At 35.5% G+C, this 18979-nt stretch overlaps 1 protein-coding gene across 1 annotated transcript in view; it reads left to right on the top strand.

Annotated features, from left to right (window-relative positions):
• BBS9 (Bardet-Biedl syndrome 9) overlaps window positions 1-18979 on the top strand; it is a 315124-nt gene that overhangs the window by 52345 nt on the left and 243800 nt on the right. Inside the window, exons 10-16 of the mRNA XM_075705014.1 lie at window positions 2786-2967; window positions 5875-5951; window positions 8262-8315; window positions 11295-11397; window positions 12346-12450; window positions 14565-14579; window positions 18286-18426. Of these exons, the coding sequence (XP_075561129.1) occupies window positions 2786-2967; window positions 5875-5951; window positions 8262-8315; window positions 11295-11397; window positions 12346-12450; window positions 14565-14579; window positions 18286-18426 (677 nt within the window). The remainder of the gene's footprint in view (window positions 1-2785; window positions 2968-5874; window positions 5952-8261; window positions 8316-11294; window positions 11398-12345; window positions 12451-14564; window positions 14580-18285; window positions 18427-18979) is intronic.

The raw sequence follows: 18979 nt of genomic DNA, 5'->3' as shown, positions 1-18979 counted from the left end.
AGGGGGACAGGGAATGGGGGTTGCGGTCATTTCATCAAATTGTCTCTGCTGCTCCTTCCTTCTCAGGGGAGGACTCCTCATGCTCTTCCCCTGCTCCAGCGTGGGTCCCTTCCACAGAGTGCAGTCCTTCAGGAGCAGTGTCATGAGTTCTGCCAGCAAACCTGCTCCAGCGTGGGCTCCTCTCTCTCCACAGGTCCTGCCAGGAGTCTGCTCCAGTGCCGGCTTTCCATGGCGTCACAGCCTCTTTCGGGCATCCACCTGCTCCGGCGTGGGGTCCTCCCCGGGCTGCAGGTGGATATCTGCTCCACCGTGGGCCTCCATGGGCTGCAGGGGCACAGCCTGCCTCACCATGGTCTTCACCATGGGCTGCAGGGGAATCTCTGCTCTGGTGCTGGAGCACCTCCTCCCCTTCCTTCTTCACTGACCTTGGTGTCTGCAGATTGTTCCTCTCATACATTCTCGCTCCTCTCTTTGGCTGTGGTTGTGTGGGTTTTTTCCCCCCTTCTTAAATACGTTATCACAGAGGCACTATGACTGTTGCTGATGGGCTTGGCTTTGGCCAGCGGTGGGTCTGTCTTGGAGCCAGCTGGCATTGGCTTTATGGGACATGGGGGAAGCTTCTAGCAGCTTCTCACAGAAGCTACCCCTGTAGCCCCCCCACTACCAAAACCTTGCCACACAAACCCAATACATCATCCCATTCACAGGATTTCGTACTTTAACCATCACATTACATTCATAGTAGTACCTGCTAACATAGGTACTGTGTGGATATGTAAGTTGAAAATCAGTACTAAGTCTTCTACTTTCCTTTCTTAAAGTATTTGTTGGGAAGGTCTGGCATGTTCAGCCTTATGGTGCTCACAAAGACAGCTTTCTATTACAGTTTGCTTAGTTTTTGTAGTGAATGTTAATGTACGTTAAAAATTGCGGTGGTAGCTGGAAGCCTTTCCGTGGCAATAGGAACAGTATTCGCAAAAGAGAAGACTGTTTCTGTTTAACCTGAGCTTATATAATACACAGGGGGAACAGTGTGTTTTGAGTCCTATTATGTGTGTTCTGTTCCAGAAGGCACTTCAGATTTGCATGTTCCACCTGCAGCGAGGGACTAACTGGGGATACCTGTTGTCCAAAAAAAAAAAAAAAACCAACCAGTTTCCATAGTTCAACCAGGAGATCTATTTCATTCGTTGAATAAAAATTACTTTCTGTAGAAAGAGAAAGCTCAAACTTATCTGCAGCAACTACTTTATTTCTGTAGTGCTCAGTGGGATCTTCATTTCTGTACGCAGTTACGATGTAACTGTACAGAGTTCAGATGATCTCAGTTACAGCGTAGTTTTTCCAGAATATTTGATGGCAGTTCTGAAACCAACAATGGGATTGTGGCCTTAGCGTTCTGTAAAAAAGGCATTTTGAACTGTCCAATTGGACTGTCAGTTATCAAAATTAATCTGTGATACCTGTTTGCCTTCATAATTACTTATTGCCATGGAAAATTTTGGAACAAGGTGTCCTATCTGTGTGTACTGGAGCCGTGCTAAAAGACAACATAGGAAACCAGAGAGAATTCTGGGTTTTTTATATAGCTACCTGTTTTTTAATGAGGATTGTACTAGAGGAGGCAGTTGAGAGAAGTTTTGTTAATTCTTTGTGAATTATAGCTTGAACACTTATATAAATGAAATGTTTGACACGGTTAATTAGTGGGATAATGCATTGGGCTTTCTTTTCAAAATTAAGTTTTATATCTAAGAATTAAATTTGATCTGTCTTTGCTTTATATGACAGTTGCATTTATTAAACTCTATTTATTTTAAGTTAATTAAGAGTAAGCTTTTTAAAAAATAAACTGAAAGTTATCTTTCTCCTAACTTTTGCTGTTAACATCTATGCTAGTCTTTCTTTACTGTTCAGTTGCTCTTCTGTTTAGGAATAACCTTCAAGTTAAGCAAAATGTTGGCAGTACTCCCCGTTGTCTCATAATTTGTTAAATGCTTTCCTAAATCTTGCATTTGCATGGTACATGATCAGATAAGCAAAATGAGTGAGATTTTTGTAGGAGTAAATTCAATGAAGTACTATTCCCTTGGGAGAAAAGAGACTACGGTGTAGCTGATAAAACACTCATTTGTATTGACCCAGAGCAGTGTAAGGGGAATCTTCTGGATCCATGTGGCTTCCTTTCAGAAAGATAACTGCAGGGAAGAGCCAGCCATGGTTTGAAGCCAGCACAGTAGCAGCCAAAGAATGGGTTAGGGGTGCTGCTGATGCCATCAAAGTCCTACTGCTGTCTTCACTGTGAACACGTTCCATCTGTTCATGGTTTCTTCTAATGCATCCCTTCCCTTACTTTGTGTTCCATTTAGCTAATTCCTCTTCCTGTGTACCAACCTGAATAGCCATACTTTGAAAAACTTAAGTAACAATTTGTGAATAAAAAAGGCTTAGAACTGTACTGTATGCTCAGCTTGTTTGTTCTGATCCTTTCCTTTACCTTTCTTGATTATATGAATTCTGAGATACTTGGGTGATGTTTTAGTCCTCTATGTAACACAGATTGGTTCTTAGGTGTGATTGCAATAAGTGGGAGTAATATTAATAAACGCATCTGAATTGAAGAATGAATATTGTTGTTTTCTTTTGGTCAAAGAATCTCATTAAAACCAGGAAGTTCTATTATATGTGTAGAAGGAACATTTGAAGCAGCATAAATTCAATGTTATTGCTTCTGTGATTCTTCACAATTTCTTAATGAGCTTTACTTTTTTTTTTTTTTATGCAGGGGCTTGAAGGGTGTTATAGTCACTCTGAGTGACAATGGGCATCTTCAATGTTCCTACCTTGGAACTGACCCTTCATTCTTCCAGGCTCCTCGGGTTGATTCTAGGGAAATAAACTATGAAGAATTTGATGCTGAAATGAAAGAGCTTCAGAAAATTATCAGGGAGGCCACAAAAACACAAGGTATACTTTTCCCTTTTCTGTAGTTGTATGTACTTTTAGTTGACTTTCTGCTTAGCACTTTAAAATATTTTATTTTCATACTTTAACCATGATTACATTTCTGTAGGAAATGTAATACTTAATAAAGTTTAAGTACATAATTTCTACAAAGATCCTTCAAAGTTTTTGTTTTTTCATAACTGCATTTTTAAACAGCGTATCTGAGTTGCACAGGGAATTGGAAGCACGTGATTTTACAGAAACTGTGGAAAAAACTTAGACAGTAGAAAGAACCAGTTAAGATCTTTTCCTGGTGATAGCATGTTCTTAAAATGCATTAAAGAAATAGTCATGACTTTCTGTGTGAAAAAGAGATCAAAAAAGCTCACAGTTGAAATCCCTAGAAAATACGAAATGATTTATCTGCAGTCATGAGCTTGATTCTACAACTCAAAGATTTCTTTTTTGTAATTGTATATAACTTTGTCCATTATTGTGATAGACTAATATCAGTTATTCAGTTTTACAAATCCAGTAATTGGTTATTTAAGCATGTAGATGTGGGTAAATTCCTGATTTTTAGCGCAGCCCTTCTTTAAGTATGTGACAGTTTTGTCTGGCTATTGTAACCAAAGGAAAGAAAAGCATGGAAGGATTAAATCTATCTGAAGTGAATCAATTTCTGTTTGTTAGTTTTAACATATTGTGTGGAAGATCTAGAGAGAGAGAGAAAGGAAACATAGCTGTCCTTTATAACTTTTCTAATAACTGTCATGGTGTGATTGACAAGTTTACTGTGAATATTGTTGATCTTTTCCCCATTCTCCCTTCCTTTTAATTTTTTTTTTCTTCCTCAATCTTTCTAATGTGACCTAAAGTGTTACAGTGGTGTTTTCAGATGAGTGTTTATGAATGCTCTTTTTCTTGTGGAGAGATGCTCTAATGATGTTGTGTTTGACTTTAACTGGATGTAAAACTTGTGAGAAAACCTTTTTTACAACAAAACATTTTACTTACGAAGAATGCCTTTCAGTTTCAGATGTTTTGGCTTTGTTTCATTTTGGCTTTTTTCTTAGAACTTTAGTTAAGTCTTAAAATAACTGCTAATCATGTCTGGTTGAATACAAAACACTTTTGAACATTGTTCACCATTAAGTTACTCCTAAGCATGATCTTTAAAATGGGCCATTGAATTTTCTGTCTTTTGGATCCACACTTGTGCAGTAAGAGTTTGTGTTGTTTTGAAAATATCTACCCTTATATGGAAATAATTTTTCTTTGTTTCATTTTGACTTCCAAACATGGAAGGTATTTAGAATTAGGTCATCATATAAAAAAAAACCTTAGAGTAGTTATTTCCATAAATGTCTTGTATTTCTGTCCAGTGCTGACCATTAAACTGTTGAACTTAAGATGTTTTATACATTTTGAAGAATAAGGATTTACATTATAAACTGATGAAATATTTTAAAATCTTAACTGCTATACTAACTTAAATTTAATGTTACTTGCGCCACTCTGGGTGACATAAGTGATTAAACATAGGTGTTTTGGCTCAGTTTAATAGTAACAAAAAGCTGATACTTATACGTAAACTTTGGTTGTGATCTCTGTCCTATTTCTAATAGAAAAATGACTGCATGACAGAAGTTGCGTCATAGTTTGCTTGAAGAAGCAACCTGAAGAGAAACGGTTAAGAAGGGATAGAAAAGGAAGATATTTTCTTGTCTGTACAAGTGGAATGGATTGTGCTAAGCGATGTGTAATTGGCAGAACCAGTTGCGTGCAATTGTGGCAGTATGAAACAGGCCTAGGCTTCTTTGGGAGGTGGTATTAGAAGAATATGTTTTGGTTTTGCTTTTTTGCCTTGTGGTAAAGGGAGGCATTTTTCTCTGAGCACAAGAAAATGAAAACTTATTTTCTGTCTTCATCAAAATCTTTCCCCTTGGCCCTCTTGTTAGAGAGAGATAATGTGCTGCCTACTAGTTCTGGGTCATTTTCAGGACCCTATGTATAGTAAAATTCTTGCAGCTTTCTGAACGTGCTCGTGCTCTCAATTATTCAGTTAACATCAATTTCCCCTTTACGTGAAGTCTTTACTGTTTGTTACTTTAGGAACCATACATTTCCTGTTTGGGTTTTTCTTTTTCCAATACATTCAGTATTAAGAAATAAAAGTGCTTTTCAGAAAAATGCAAATACCATAGGACTGGACTTCTGAACTCTTAAGAGGAGATTATATAATTCCTCATGGTATTTAAGTGCCTAGGCTTTTCATCCTTGCAACTTTTTTTACGTATGTGAATCTGCATAATGTTTTATATCATGGATATAAATGAGTTCATAGCATTCTTTGCCTTGTATGTTGACAGTCCTGGAAATTATCAGGTAATACATTGTGACCAAGCCTCATATAACGTTCTGTATATAAAACTTTCATGTACCTTCTTACACAGAGGCATTTCTAAAATCTTTTTTAATTTTGCATTATTAGGTACAGAATCTTTCTGTGTCTAATGTATTCATTATGAAATAATGTAGATGAAAGTGCCACAAGATTTGCAGTGTGTATTTTGGAGATGGTTGTTTATTATAGGTGTATTAGCATATGCATGTGAGGACAAAAGTTTAAAAATTCCTTATGGTCTCTGAAGATCATGGATAGTAGGTGTAAAATCTTGTTATAGAATGCATCTAAATTCTTTTTCATACATAAATCAGAAATCCAGAATGAGATTCAGGTTTTGGTTGTCTGTAGAAATCTTATAAAATCGGGAAGTTTATTTGGTCAAAAATCATATGCATTACTATTTTTTCCTTCACACTAGTAGGTGTAAAGATGTAAGTCTGAAACTTGATGCTGTTGAAATTGTATTATTTTTAGAAATGTGGCTGCATATTTGTTAAAGAGAGCTGATTTTCTTTCAGATATTTTGCCCAAATCAGAAAAACACAGAGATCTAATTGTCACAGCAGAAGTTTCGCCGGATTTGGATGCAGAATCAGTATGTACCTGTACAAAAAGGAAATTGCTCTGAAAACATTGGTTTCATACATGAGTAAATAATGGTTGATCATAGATAGTGATTACTATGTATTTATATTTGTGGGACTGAGCTTCTGCATAGCCCCCGGTTTTCCATCAATTAAAACACACTTTTGTTAATAATTTTAACTAGAATTATTAAAATTATTTAGTATCTTTTGTCTGGGGACCTTTAGATTCTTGGCTGAGCAAATGTAAGTGAACGAGAGCTTAGGATCTGGGATAACTTTGTAGTGCTAAGAATTTGTAATGGTGAGCAGCTAATAATATGGGGGGGAAACGGTAGAAGTGTCACCCTGTAGATCTTTTAAAGATAGAATACACAAACCACTCAAAGATGAATTGTAAGAAATAATCTTTCTCTGGCAAGGCATCATTCAATATTAGTTTATTCATCTTGTATCCATGTGTAGTTTATAAAAGTAATTCAAATTAAGATTCAGGAGACCTTATATTGTCTCTTAAAACTTTTCACTTTAATATTTCAGAACATACTCATTGCACTAGAACATCTGTAATTAGTCATTTCTGGCCCCTAATTTCTGCAAAACTGATTTCAGGGCTATTTACTGTTTAAAAAATACACAAGGAGCTGCTTTTTAATACTTTTTTTATATCTACACTTGATAAATTTATTTAAACTCTCTTACTATTACTACTGCTACCTCTACTACTGTTATTTGATAAAGGAACCTCTTTATAATGTGTGCTAGTGTCCTAGCACTTGTCTGTGGGGAAAAAAGGACAGTATGACATGGTCTTGGCTAGCTGCAGTAATCTGCTCAAACCCTTAGAACTGTTAGGTCCATAGAATGCTCTAATGCTGCTGTGCTCACTTGCTTAACCTTCCAGATGCAAATGGTCTATTTCATATATAAGTAACTCAATATATCAACCGAACCACAACCTTGAATCTTTATTTCCCAAGGCTGTCCATGTATCTTCGTTTCCTGTGTGGTAGGCTTTCCTGGGGGTTCCTTCAGTAGTCATCTAGAAAGGAAAAATCTGATAAGATACTTCATGCAGAAAGATCAATACAGCAAATGTGGGAACAATTTTAGGGCTTCTGCAGTGATCTTGGAAGGTACAGGCTTGCAGATACTACTTCTGCACTTGTGAAAAGATTTAAATCGTGATTTGTGTGGTAAAAACAAAGACGATACAGATGTGTTAAAATGGATTAGATAAGCAAGTAGAGGACCATTCTGGTTATTTAACACCACCTCCTGTGTATGGCCTCTGGTCCAGGAAGTCCAGCTGATCTCTGAAAGCTGAATAGGGTAAGGATCTATCTCTTTGCACCCCTGCTATTGCTTCAGGATCAACCACTGGTCACCAGAGACAGTGGGCATGACAAGCAAGTATGAAAGTAGCTATGTTTTTTTAACTGAAGAAGACACGATGTACAAATGAAGTCCTATTTCTAGAACCCAGAGACCCTACCAGCTTCTTGACTTCTTAGGAACTTTGCAGATGTGGACCTTATACTGGCATGTTGGGATGAAAAGGGGTGGGGTAGAGGCCATCAGATTGTTCTTAATTTACTCTTTTATCATGAGAAGGTGTAAGTTCAAGTCAGTAATTTGGTATCATAGCAGAAGTGAAGTGTTTCTTTAAAATAAAATAGTTTAAACAAACAGGAGCACTTTCTTAAACTGTAGGGACTGACCTGTTGCAAAATGAAATATAAGCATAAAATAAGATACTAGAACAGACTGCAAGGTCAAGATGAATTTTGAATTAGATGGAATTGCCTGTTGAAATAGAAATTAGCAAGATAGTAAGATGCCTGCTATAATTTTCTTTTGAAGTTCAAAATATATTTCTGATTATAAGATAGTGGGTGGTGATTTTATAGTACATACTCTGGTGTGTATATAATGTATTGGCAGATTGGAAGTCACCTTTCCCTACTGAATAACTGAAGGTATTTCCAGAATTTAAATAAATACACAGTGGAAAGTAGTGTGCCAAACAAAACAGTTTCAAATATACATATATACATCAGGGTGTATTCGTTTCTTATATACACAAGATTCATGACCTTTTGCTATCCTTTTTGCAGGCAATTTCAAACAGAGCCTTTACATTTTCAGAAGGAACTCAGAAATGTATTTTGTGTATTTTAATCTGTCATAGGAATGATAAGTCCTTTACTGTTAATTCCCTGTTTACCAAGTTGATGGTAGGAAAGTAATATTGCATTCATTGTGTTCACTCATTCATGTGTAATACTGAATTTACTCTGTTTTCATCTTTTTCTTCACAGCAAGCCATTGACAGTGAGGTAAAAGCAGAGGCAGTACCATCAGTCACAGTAAAGGTACTGTGCCGAACTCAAACAGTAGCATTCAAATAGCGGTGGCAAATTTTAACAAACCTGTCTCTTTCTGTGTATTTCACTTAGATCATGAAAATGTGTAAAATTTGGAATGTAATACACACTTAACTCTTTTTCTCCTTAGGTGTTGTTCTAGAAAGCCTTCTGATGAAGTCAGAAGGTGATTGGAGTTTTATTTTTGATAGGCTTATCAAGAAGCAGACACAAAAACATTATTAGAATGGAATGAAGTTGTTTTTGAAGTTATAAGAATAATTTTTCCAACACTTTTCAAAGGGAATAAATGGTTACTTGAAATGTAAAGTTTATCTTCAGCTGCCTTTTTAGTTGTCAATAAACAAAAATAGAACTCCTTTCGTAAAAAGACTTTCATAGGTTTTGCTAGTGAAAAAAATGCTAGGAAAATCTAATTTGAAAATTGACATCATTGCAGTCCTTCATGAGTTGCTGCCTGTAACTGACTCTAAAGAAAGTGTGTGTGTGTGCGCGTGCATGCGTGTGTGTGCAAGTGTAGTTTCTTCTCAGTATATATAAAAAGGATCATGATTTTTATTTCTGAGTTTGAGAGGGTCTTCTAGGAATATCAATGGAGACCTATTTTTGAAAACCTTGCAAATTCTCCCTCTGTCTTGAGTGAAAATTTCAGAGGGTAACTGGACTATTTGTTGAACCAGATTGCCTTAGATTAATGTGGTTTAGTTGTACCTGGTCCAACATCTTTGTATTTTTAAATGCTAAAATGATTCAGGATAAAATCATAATCCTGAAAGTCTGTGACAGTTTTGCTCAAAGAAGTTCAGATGAATAGCATTGGACTTTGAATCAGGCTGTTTGTGAATATAAGGGTACCTTAAAATATATAATGTTAATTTAAATTACCTCCAGAAAGGTATGAATTTATCAGCTTTTAGTTTACATTGGAGCCAGGATATTGTCTAAGTGAGTTATTACAGAGGAAAGTATTGTGTTTATAATTGCCAAATTCAGTTTTTGGGAGAGCGGTTATTTCAGTATTGGGAATACAGGTAACTTCCATTATTCTCCCTCATCTGCTCATTATTGCTATTATAAGGCCAATGGTAAACAATGTTTAAAATGAATGCGGCTGTGTTTATGTATTTGATAAGCTTTTTAATGGGAAAACTTTAAAATTCCCCATTCTGTTTTCTTGTTTATGCATCTTACACCTTTTAATGAAACAAAAATAGTAAATGTAGGAGTTATGCATTCAGTTTTCTCCAGAATATTTTTTCCTGTGATGAGTTAAATTAACTGATCTTCATATGTCTCCATTCTAATTAATTGCAGTTGATGGAAAAGTCTTTTTAAGTAATGGATTAAACTCTTTAATATTTACGAAGTTATAAGCATTGATTCTTATGAAAGTAAGAAATAATTGTACATTATAGTTGCATGTTACGACTCCTGTCAGACTAATTTGAACTTAACCACTGAAATTGGACAAGTTGAGAACAATTTTGATAAATTTTAAAATTAAATATTGCAACCAATGTATATACATACCTTACATGTTTTCTGCAAATTAGGTAATGTCACTAATGAATGGTATTTGGCCATTGTAATGGTGGTTGTTGTACCCAAAAAATCTGCAGGCAATACATTGTGCTGTAAAAAAACTTCTAGAATTTGTGACACTTACATTTAAAAATTAAGTTTTTAATATAATTGTTCACCAATGACAGGCATGTCAGAAAAGTTTTAATAAATTTAGATACGTTTGACAAAAGTTTCTGGATAAGAGGATTCTTCACTTCAGGTTCCTACATGCAGCAGAAAGCCAAAAACAATTGAGAAGTGCACTGAAGTGACGTTTGCCAGTAACTTTAAATGTCACTGTCTTGATTACAAATTCTGAAGTGTGCAGTCTCATGTCTGCATGTTTTTAGTTTGTTTAATTGGCATAACATCTGTAAGGCTATTGATTCCATCTTCATTGTTCATGTTACTGAGATTCTGGCTTCAGAAAATGACGCAAAGTGTACCTGATACATGCGCAGAGGTAGATGTGATCCTTCCTTGCTAGCATTAGTAGCGATGGATGATCCGAGGGCCTGTTTGCAGCCCAAGTGTGTTGTTAAACCAAAATAAATGTTAACCAAAATGATGTTAATTCTGTTAAAATAGTCAAACTTCCTAACATTGAGTCATTTTATAACTAATAATTTTTCCTGAACTGATTTAACCTGGCTGTAGTGAGCTCCTTGGTAGACCAGCAATACAAAACAGATAATAGATAGCAGATATGGTCTGTGTATATGCAGACCACATTCAGATCTCAGTCACCACTATACTTTCATTTTAGATCTGAGTTAAGGACATTCTTTTGATATGCATTGGTTTTGCAGAGAAATAACTGCCTACCATAGAAGCAACCAGGGCCGTTCTAAGGTTTGTGGTTAGGTCAGCATTCATAGTCTAGAGTTGTAGTTGTGCTGGATATCCTGTATATTGAATTTTAGAATTTGTTTGCAGTAAAATATCAAATAGAACTTGACTCTGAAGTTACTCAGAAGAATATGCATTGCTCTTTGCAGTTAAAGAAAATTTCTTTGTTTAGCTTTATTTTTATTCTTTTCGTTTTTTTGCTTTAGCCACCTGAAAGAGGCAACATTTTATTTTTATTTACATTAGAACAAGTGCACATGACACTTGCAAAACATTAACATTTTAATTAACATTTTAGCATTAGTTTGTCTTCAGTTAAAATTACAAAGAACATGAGAAATCCCCTCAGTTTTTTGTAATCTTTCAAGTTATTGTGTTCCATTATTGGTTGTAAGTAAATAAGAATTGCAAAAGGAAAATAGTCATTCTTAAACATTGTTGCTGAATTGCTCTTTGCAGGTTTTTCATATCTTTTTGCTGGTTGTGTTTGTTTTCTGCTATACAGAGATTAATTTGTTGCTTCCTGTAAATACTTCTGTATGTCATTTGATTTAGATAACAATACAGAGCAGAGTGACTGCACAGAAACCGAACCTGGCGGTATGTGTACAAGCTCCATTAGCAGTGACCTGTGACCAGTTCATCTTTGATGATTTAGGTAAATTATTATAGTGCCATTACAGCTATTGTATCATATTACTTTTTCTGAGGATGTTTGAAAGGTATAGTCCAGCCTCCATTGAGTGCACTGTTGCAGATATACCGCAGTTAAAGCAATTACAAATTTGCCTTGCCTGCATTCCGCAGCTTCTAGATACTGCTTGGTGGAGGAAGGCAAAGTTGAAAGGAATGGACTTGCTTCCTTGATTGCAGTATGATGCATGGCAGGTGAGGTGAGGCAGGGTGGCTGTTTCATGATGGAGGAAAAAACCAACCCAGTTATTCTGTGGTACTTTTGCTGGGGCATTTTGTTTTGCTGGCAATTCTGTCTATGTAGAAATGACACTGCTGAGCTAAAAGCAAGGACAGAAAGTTTGTTTACCTGTAGACAGTCTAGCATATGTTCCCAACTTAGCATCAACTGTTTGGTGATTCTAGCCTTTTTCTGACTCTGTTGATAAGGCTGCAGGTGGGATTGCCTTGAAGAGTAAGTGGAGCTGAAGACCGGAGGAGTGTGTCCTGCTGTCTCAGTTGGGACTGCAGACCATTTCTGCTCTGAAATGTGCAGTAATGGTCCCTATTGAAACAGGGCTTTATTGACTGCTGCTCTCATCTGAAAGGACAGTTCTTAGGTTTTCTCAACATTTGACAGGAGCAAAGAGCTGATGGCTTTGTAAAATATTAAAATCACAATATAAAACTGCATTTGTTTTGATATTCTCAGTGTGCTGAATTGTTCTATTGGTTATGCTTCAAGATAAGTTGGAGAGACTAGTTTGCCTTTTACAAATCATGGATTTAAAAAAAAGCATGCCCAGTGATTTGATAAAGGTGAACTGATGGAAACAACTATCATAATTTAGTAGAATATTTCTCAAAGTGCTAGAAAATATGTTGCTTTCATTTGGATGCTCCTATTACTTGATTAATTTTGTATTCTTTTTAGAACCAGACTCATCTGAAACTGTAGTCCTGTCTGTCTATTTGAAGGGGAATTGTTCTCCATCAGAACTAGAAGGAAATTGTGTGGTTTCATATAATACACCAACAGGTAAGCCACTGGAGATTTGAAATTGATTTGCCTTTTTTGAGGTCTTTTTCTTTACATGTTTCTTAAAAATGTTCTTTTGAAATAAATTGAAGGCAGTAGTAATTAAAGAAATAATGTGTATCAAAGTCTAGTCTTCAGCTTTAGTTAATATTTTACGTAGTATCGGTAAGTCATGTAATTGGTCTTACAGAGGTAAAAATCATACGCTTATGGCTTGGGAAGCAGCTGCATAAGCTTTCCCACCCTGTCCTATCAATTTGCTTCTTTTCTGCTCTTTAAGGAACCACCTCTTTGAGTGACAAGTTAATTACATCTTTATGACTATTCAGCCTTCTGGGCTGCCAAGAAATGTGACAATAACTGCCTCCCCACAGAGAAGATTTGGATAAGTGTTGGGAGTGATTATTCCTCACTTCCCTTTTAACAGTTGAACATACTCATTCTAAACAAATAAACTAACCCAAAGGAATAGGAACTAAGTTGTTCTGTTTTATAATGCCCTAATGACCCTAGTGGTAGAATATGTAAATTTACCCTGCTATCCATAACTGAAGACTGATTAGCTTAGTTTTTTACACATAGCCTTGTGAATGTGACAGGCTATTGAGAAACTGTATTTAGGCAGGGCTTCCATGTTAAGTTAAATGCAGCATAAACCAGTTTAAGCTGTCTGTTCTTCACTTCTCACTGCTTGGCTTTGCTCCTGCACCTCCTCCCCTGTTGTGCTCACAAAATCAACAGTTATTTCTCAGCCAGATTTGCTGATTTGGTTCACTGTGCAAACACAGAGCTGTGCCAGCACAAAGGGAAGGGTGACATGGAGTAGTCTGGCATCAAAGAAATGCATGTGGAGTTAGAGCTTCTGTGAAGGGTGGTGGTCTTGAGTACCTTATCCTGTGTAGACACTTCTAAGCGTTTACCTCCCATCACTTCTCACTCGAAACATTGTGTTAATGATGATAGTCTAGGCTGTGTGATGATTGAAATGTTTATTTCTGGACAAAACTGAAACTCATGTTTTTAAAGAACTTGGTCTTACCCTCTTTAGACAAGGCTTGCAGATATATGCAGAGGGTGGGAGAGAAAAGGGTGCTCTTCTCTTTTTCTTGAGAGCCTGCCCAAACAGCTTCTACAACTTCAGTCCCTCTGTGTTGTGACTGACTGCTTATTCCTTGTGAATGAGATGCTATACCTTCATAAGTGTCCAACTTAATGATGTGGCTTTAGACAGGTTTTGTGGTACAACTATATAGGTAGTATACTTTTGAGCATCTTGGATCCTCTGATTTTGAAAGCTTGCTTTTTGTTTTGGTGGTCTGCTTCTGTGATTTTGTTTTGCAAGACCAGAGTGTCAAAGGGTATTTCTCACCAGCATATGAATGTATTATTTCTTTCAGGTGATACTAGTTAAACTTACTCTTATACTTTAGATATGAGGTTGGATTTTGCAAGTCTTTTGATTAGGGAAGTAAAGAAATCTTGTATCTTAAGTATGTTTGATTGTTTATATGGAATTAAAAACATCCCCAGAAGACATGACATCTAACAGAATTAGGGAACTGTAGAAGGAATTTTAAAAACTTACCTTTAATGGTAAAATTTGGAAGACTTCTAGATAAAGGAGCATAATTAAGATCTTGCTGAATTTTTGGATATTCATTTAAATTATTAAGCTGGGATAACTCTATTCAATTACATACGAATACTAGTGTTACTTGTACAAGGCAATCAAATCCTTAAGTGTAACATGCTGGTAAACAGAAATTAGGTGCCTTTGTGACTTCATTTTATCTGAATAGAGACTTTTTCCTCTTTTGTTTTTTAAGATATCCATATTTGTGGCCAAATCAGTCTTCAGCGTATCTGTGTGGGATTCATACAGCTGAAGGTTAATGAGTCATTCAGTTGGATGGGATTGCACTATTGATGAATGTGGTCTCATGTCCGTTTTTTGGCTAGTATTATGTCTTTATGTATTGTCTATTTAACAAATGTGGCTTAAGTTCTTTAAAACCTGTTACTACATTTCCTTTTTTCCATATTTGAGTAGCATCTTATGTATTCTTTTTCTTTTTTTTTTTTTCTCTTTTGTCCCATTGCTGGTTATACGGTAGAGCTCAATCCTGAAGGTGAGTGAATGGAAAAAATGTGAAGTTTCATGAGTGGCAGAATATGCTGAATAAAGCAGTTTTGGAAGGGAGCTGTTATTTTACCTATTATTTCTATAAGTTCTTATTATCCTTGGTTTGATGCTATGGTGTGAATATTTAAGAAAATTGAAAGTAAATAAGGCTTAGACATAAGATGACAATTACCCATGGGGAAAATAGAAAGTAGTAAAGACATTTCTTGATGAAGTATATTGCACTTTCTCATATGTAACAGGAATTTCGCAAAGTATTAAGTGCCTTGTGCATTGAGATTGGAAATGGAAAACACAATTGTATGTTCTTTCTTTACCGTATTTTTAGCTTTTTTTTTTTTTCAGTTTCAGCAAGAACTTAGGCAGCTAAATTATAGCTTTTTTGGTGCAAAAAACAGCTATTAAGGATTTGTAGCTAATGCTATGCTGTTTGGACTGAGTAGGTCTGTCACTTAACATCTCTTCATTCCAATTCCTATTGGAAACATCTTATTCAAGGCTAAAAGGCTGCTTTCTAACTGAGAATACCAGCAGTACAAAACTTACCTGTGAATTGTGGTAGATATGATACTTGCAAAAGGTACAATTAAAAGACAAATCAGGACTGGAAAGTTTGCTTATATATAGGTAGGCTAAAAAGAGAGAAAGGTAGTTTTGCAATGTAGTTTTGTACATGTGTTGAAAACATACAGTCCTTGCAGGAGATGTTTTACTAACTTTAAAAATATATATTAAGTACAAATTCCCTCATGTTTTGGGGAGGGAAAAAACATTGCTTGTCATAGATTTAGAGATCAACTGAAAGGGTGTTTTCAGTTTTGCAGTTTTCCTAAACAGAAGTTATACGTATAGATCTATGTATATTTGAGTCTTGTTTTTCAGTACTTATGCTCTTACGAGCATACTAAGTAAAAAAGTAGATAACTGTTAATGGTTGCCTTCGTTTTCTGGTTTCTGGATATATCAGGGGACCTTGAGGTGCCATACAGGAAACAGATGCCTGAACCATCTCAATAAAATACTACTCTTGCCAAGAATAGCTGTCACCATGTGGCAGATTTCTGCTATACAAAGTAATTTAAAAAAATCACTAAAAGACAGAGTAAACGTATAAATTATATAAAAATAAATGTATGTAATTTGAAAGGGTAACATTCTAAAATGAAGATTTGGATTTTGTTTTAAGAAATTTCTACTCGAGATGAAAGATGCTGAAGAGAATATTGTGGAGCACAGTAAACTTTGTAGAATTATCTGGGACAAAATTTATTTGGGTTACTGTGAGGTGCACTGGACTAGTTAAATTCAGGGTTGTCAATAACAGAGAAAGCATAAATTCTCTGAATAATTAACATCCTAAATTAGAGATCTGAGCTTTAATGTTTTTTATCATGTACATCAGTATTATGTTTCAAATATAATTAAGATGAATGCATGAGTAATTTGGAAGTGAAATCGTAACTACAATGCATGTAACTTTTATTACTTTTATCAGGTAAGTGCATAGTATGCCTTTAAATGATAGTAACTTATGAGATAATGTTACAAAGTTTCTGTTGTGTTTCAGATTAGAAGAGAATCTGATTTTTCACATTTTTCTTTATTACAGTGCTAAAACTGTGTATTGTGCAATGTATCACAAATCTAGATGAAGTGAGATGTATTACTAGACCTAACACCAAAGGATTGAGGAAGTTCTGGCTCCCACACTTTGCTACTGCTTTGTGTTTCTTTACTACCATTCAGAAATATTCTGAAAGCATTTACCAGAAAGAGTTTTTCACTGTAGTGATAGATTTTGTTGGACCTTTTTGGCTTGGTTTTCTTACATATAGTTGTTTTGGACTCATCAACTAGAAATCTCCCCAGGCCCCTCCCAAAGCCACATGCTATTTGATACAGTTTTGATTTGACCTTTGTCTGAAATATTGAAAAATTAGGCAGACTGAGAGCAGACTATCTAGGAGAAGCTGGTTTGAAACAAGAAGAAAACCATCTTGTTTAAATATAAAAATATTTCAAAATCTTTTTGGCTAGTTTTGTCACTAATTTTTTCCTGTTGATAAGTCTTCATATCTGAGTTCAATAGTAAGATGTTTGTGTTATGTTGTCATCAAGAAAAGATTTTAGTTTTCCAGTCATGATGAAGATACACTTGAGTGAATCATTCTGAAAGGTCATGGGTTTACTGTCAAATATTTTTTCAGGAATTTTCCTTGGAACTCAGGGATATACTAGTTTTGACGACCTGTCTTCAGCTTTCTGCTCATTTTACACTGATTTCGTTTTTTACAAGCTGCTGCAGAATAGTTACTTGGAGGCATTATCAGCCAGCCAAAAGGGCTAATGAATTGACAACCAGATGAATGAATCTGAGCCTTCTAGTAATATTTTTCCTCTGAGATGAGTCTTAGAAATAATTCTTCTTTGCAAGAGATCTGCGAGGCAGCAAACAAACAAAATTGTTAGCAAAAAGGGTTGCTTGGATGACTGTTAAATGGTTGAGCGCTATTTTTATACTAACCTGCTAAGCTTACATGACTGATAACCTCTGTGTAGCTATCTGTTTCATGACTTTTCTGTCTCCGTGTAATCCATGACAGTAACTTACTTTATTCTCTCTAAAAATATACTTTGTTAAATTCTGCTGAGGTGAGTGTTGGGGTTAATGTTTGAGTTTTGTGGGTTATCTGGGAGACAATGAGTGCTTGTTGCTATCACATTAATACTGTTCTCAATAAGATTAGTATTGGTGCCTGTAGCGATATCTGTACCCAAACAAAACAAGCTGCTTCATCAAAAAATCCTTCTCAAAAACCCCCATAATCTTGCTCTTTTGGGCAGCCAGAACTCTGTATTTCGTAGCAACTAGCGCTTTTACCTTTCACATAGAACATACTGGGCAATTTCTGACATGCGGGCAATTTTAAAAAAATTTTTATATTTGAGCAAACTTTTTACACATTCTAATGAACATGTTTTCTAAATGTCAGTGTTAAAACTTCCTCTTTTCTCTTGCACCATTCTGCTAAAATTGCATATGGTATCAGATCCCAATACCAAAGGCAGTAGCCAGTTAGTTCTACAGTTCTGTTTTATTATGATGCCATGAATTGAAAGATAGAATTTAATATACCTTTGGGTAATAATCTCTTAGATAAATTTTTTTTTTTTGTCTAAGCCACAGACCTCTGACAGATGATATGAGGGTTGCATAGATGTTATTTAAGAGTATAAAAAAAACAGTAAATGTGTTCTTAATAAGGATTTAGTTTGTGATATTCCTGATGAAAATGTACATACTTCAGTTTTGTGTTCGAAGCATCAGGAGTAATCACACAGGTGTCATCTATGTTAAAGTAGAATTGTTTGTCTAGAGCATTAAATGAAATGTTAATCTTCCTTGGATGTTAATTGGTATAAGTACAGGTATGCAGTGGATTTGGCTAATGAATCTTGCTTTCCCATTCAGTTGAAAATGTTCCCTTGAAAAGGTAATTAAAAGTATTCAAATTTAAAGGTATTTTAGGTGGAAAATTTAACAAAACTTAAGAATTTTACATAGTTTTTGTTTTAATGTATTCCTTAATGACATTGAAATATCTTGTTATACCTCTTTGAGGACAGCAGTATGAGATATCTTGTATTCAGAATACGGGTATGAAAGATGAATCTGTGTTCTTTGATTTTAGGAATACTGAGAGTTGCACAGTGTAACTTCAGGCTGCCTTTGCGGTTAATTTGCTTTCCAGCTCAACCTTCAAAAGCAGCAAACCACAAGCTAACTATTGATACCAATAAGCCTTCCATCAGTTTTCTCACCATTTTTCCAGGTAGGTTTTTAAATATATCTATAATAGGAAATGTGTTAGAAACTCCAACAGGAATTGTTTGTTCGTGTGAAGTAATGAGGTAATTAACAATGCTAATGCTAGAATGTTTAAAAAGTATATTTTGAAAGACATGATGGCATAATATTTCAATAATAATCCACCTGGACTAGTATATCTCTCTGGTAAAACGGCGGATTTCTTTACACAGTGGGCATGATATAGATCTAATTTTTATGTATCCAGAAAAATCATTTTAGATAAAATTGCATCAGTGGTGTTGTAATGGGGAAAACATGCATTCATTTAAAAAAAGATAAGCAGGTGCTATGGTTTAACCCCAGCTAGCAACTAAGCACTGCACAGCCACTTTGATCACCCTCCTGCCCCACTGGGATGGGGGAGAGAATTGGAAGGGCAAAAAAAAGAAAACTCACGGTTTGAGATAAGAACTGTTTAGCAATTGAAATAAACAAACAAACAAACAAATGATGATGATAAATTGTAGTGAAAAGGAAAACAACAAAAAGAGGAACAAAACCGAGGAAAAACAAGT

Source organism: Pelecanus crispus, chromosome 2 (genome assembly GCF_030463565.1).
Source record: "Pelecanus crispus isolate bPelCri1 chromosome 2, bPelCri1.pri, whole genome shotgun sequence".
NCBI lineage: Eukaryota > Metazoa > Chordata > Aves > Pelecaniformes > Pelecanidae > Pelecanus > Pelecanus crispus.
The sequence above is the reverse complement of the archived record's forward strand: the minus strand, read 5'-3'. Positions and strand labels throughout refer to the sequence as shown.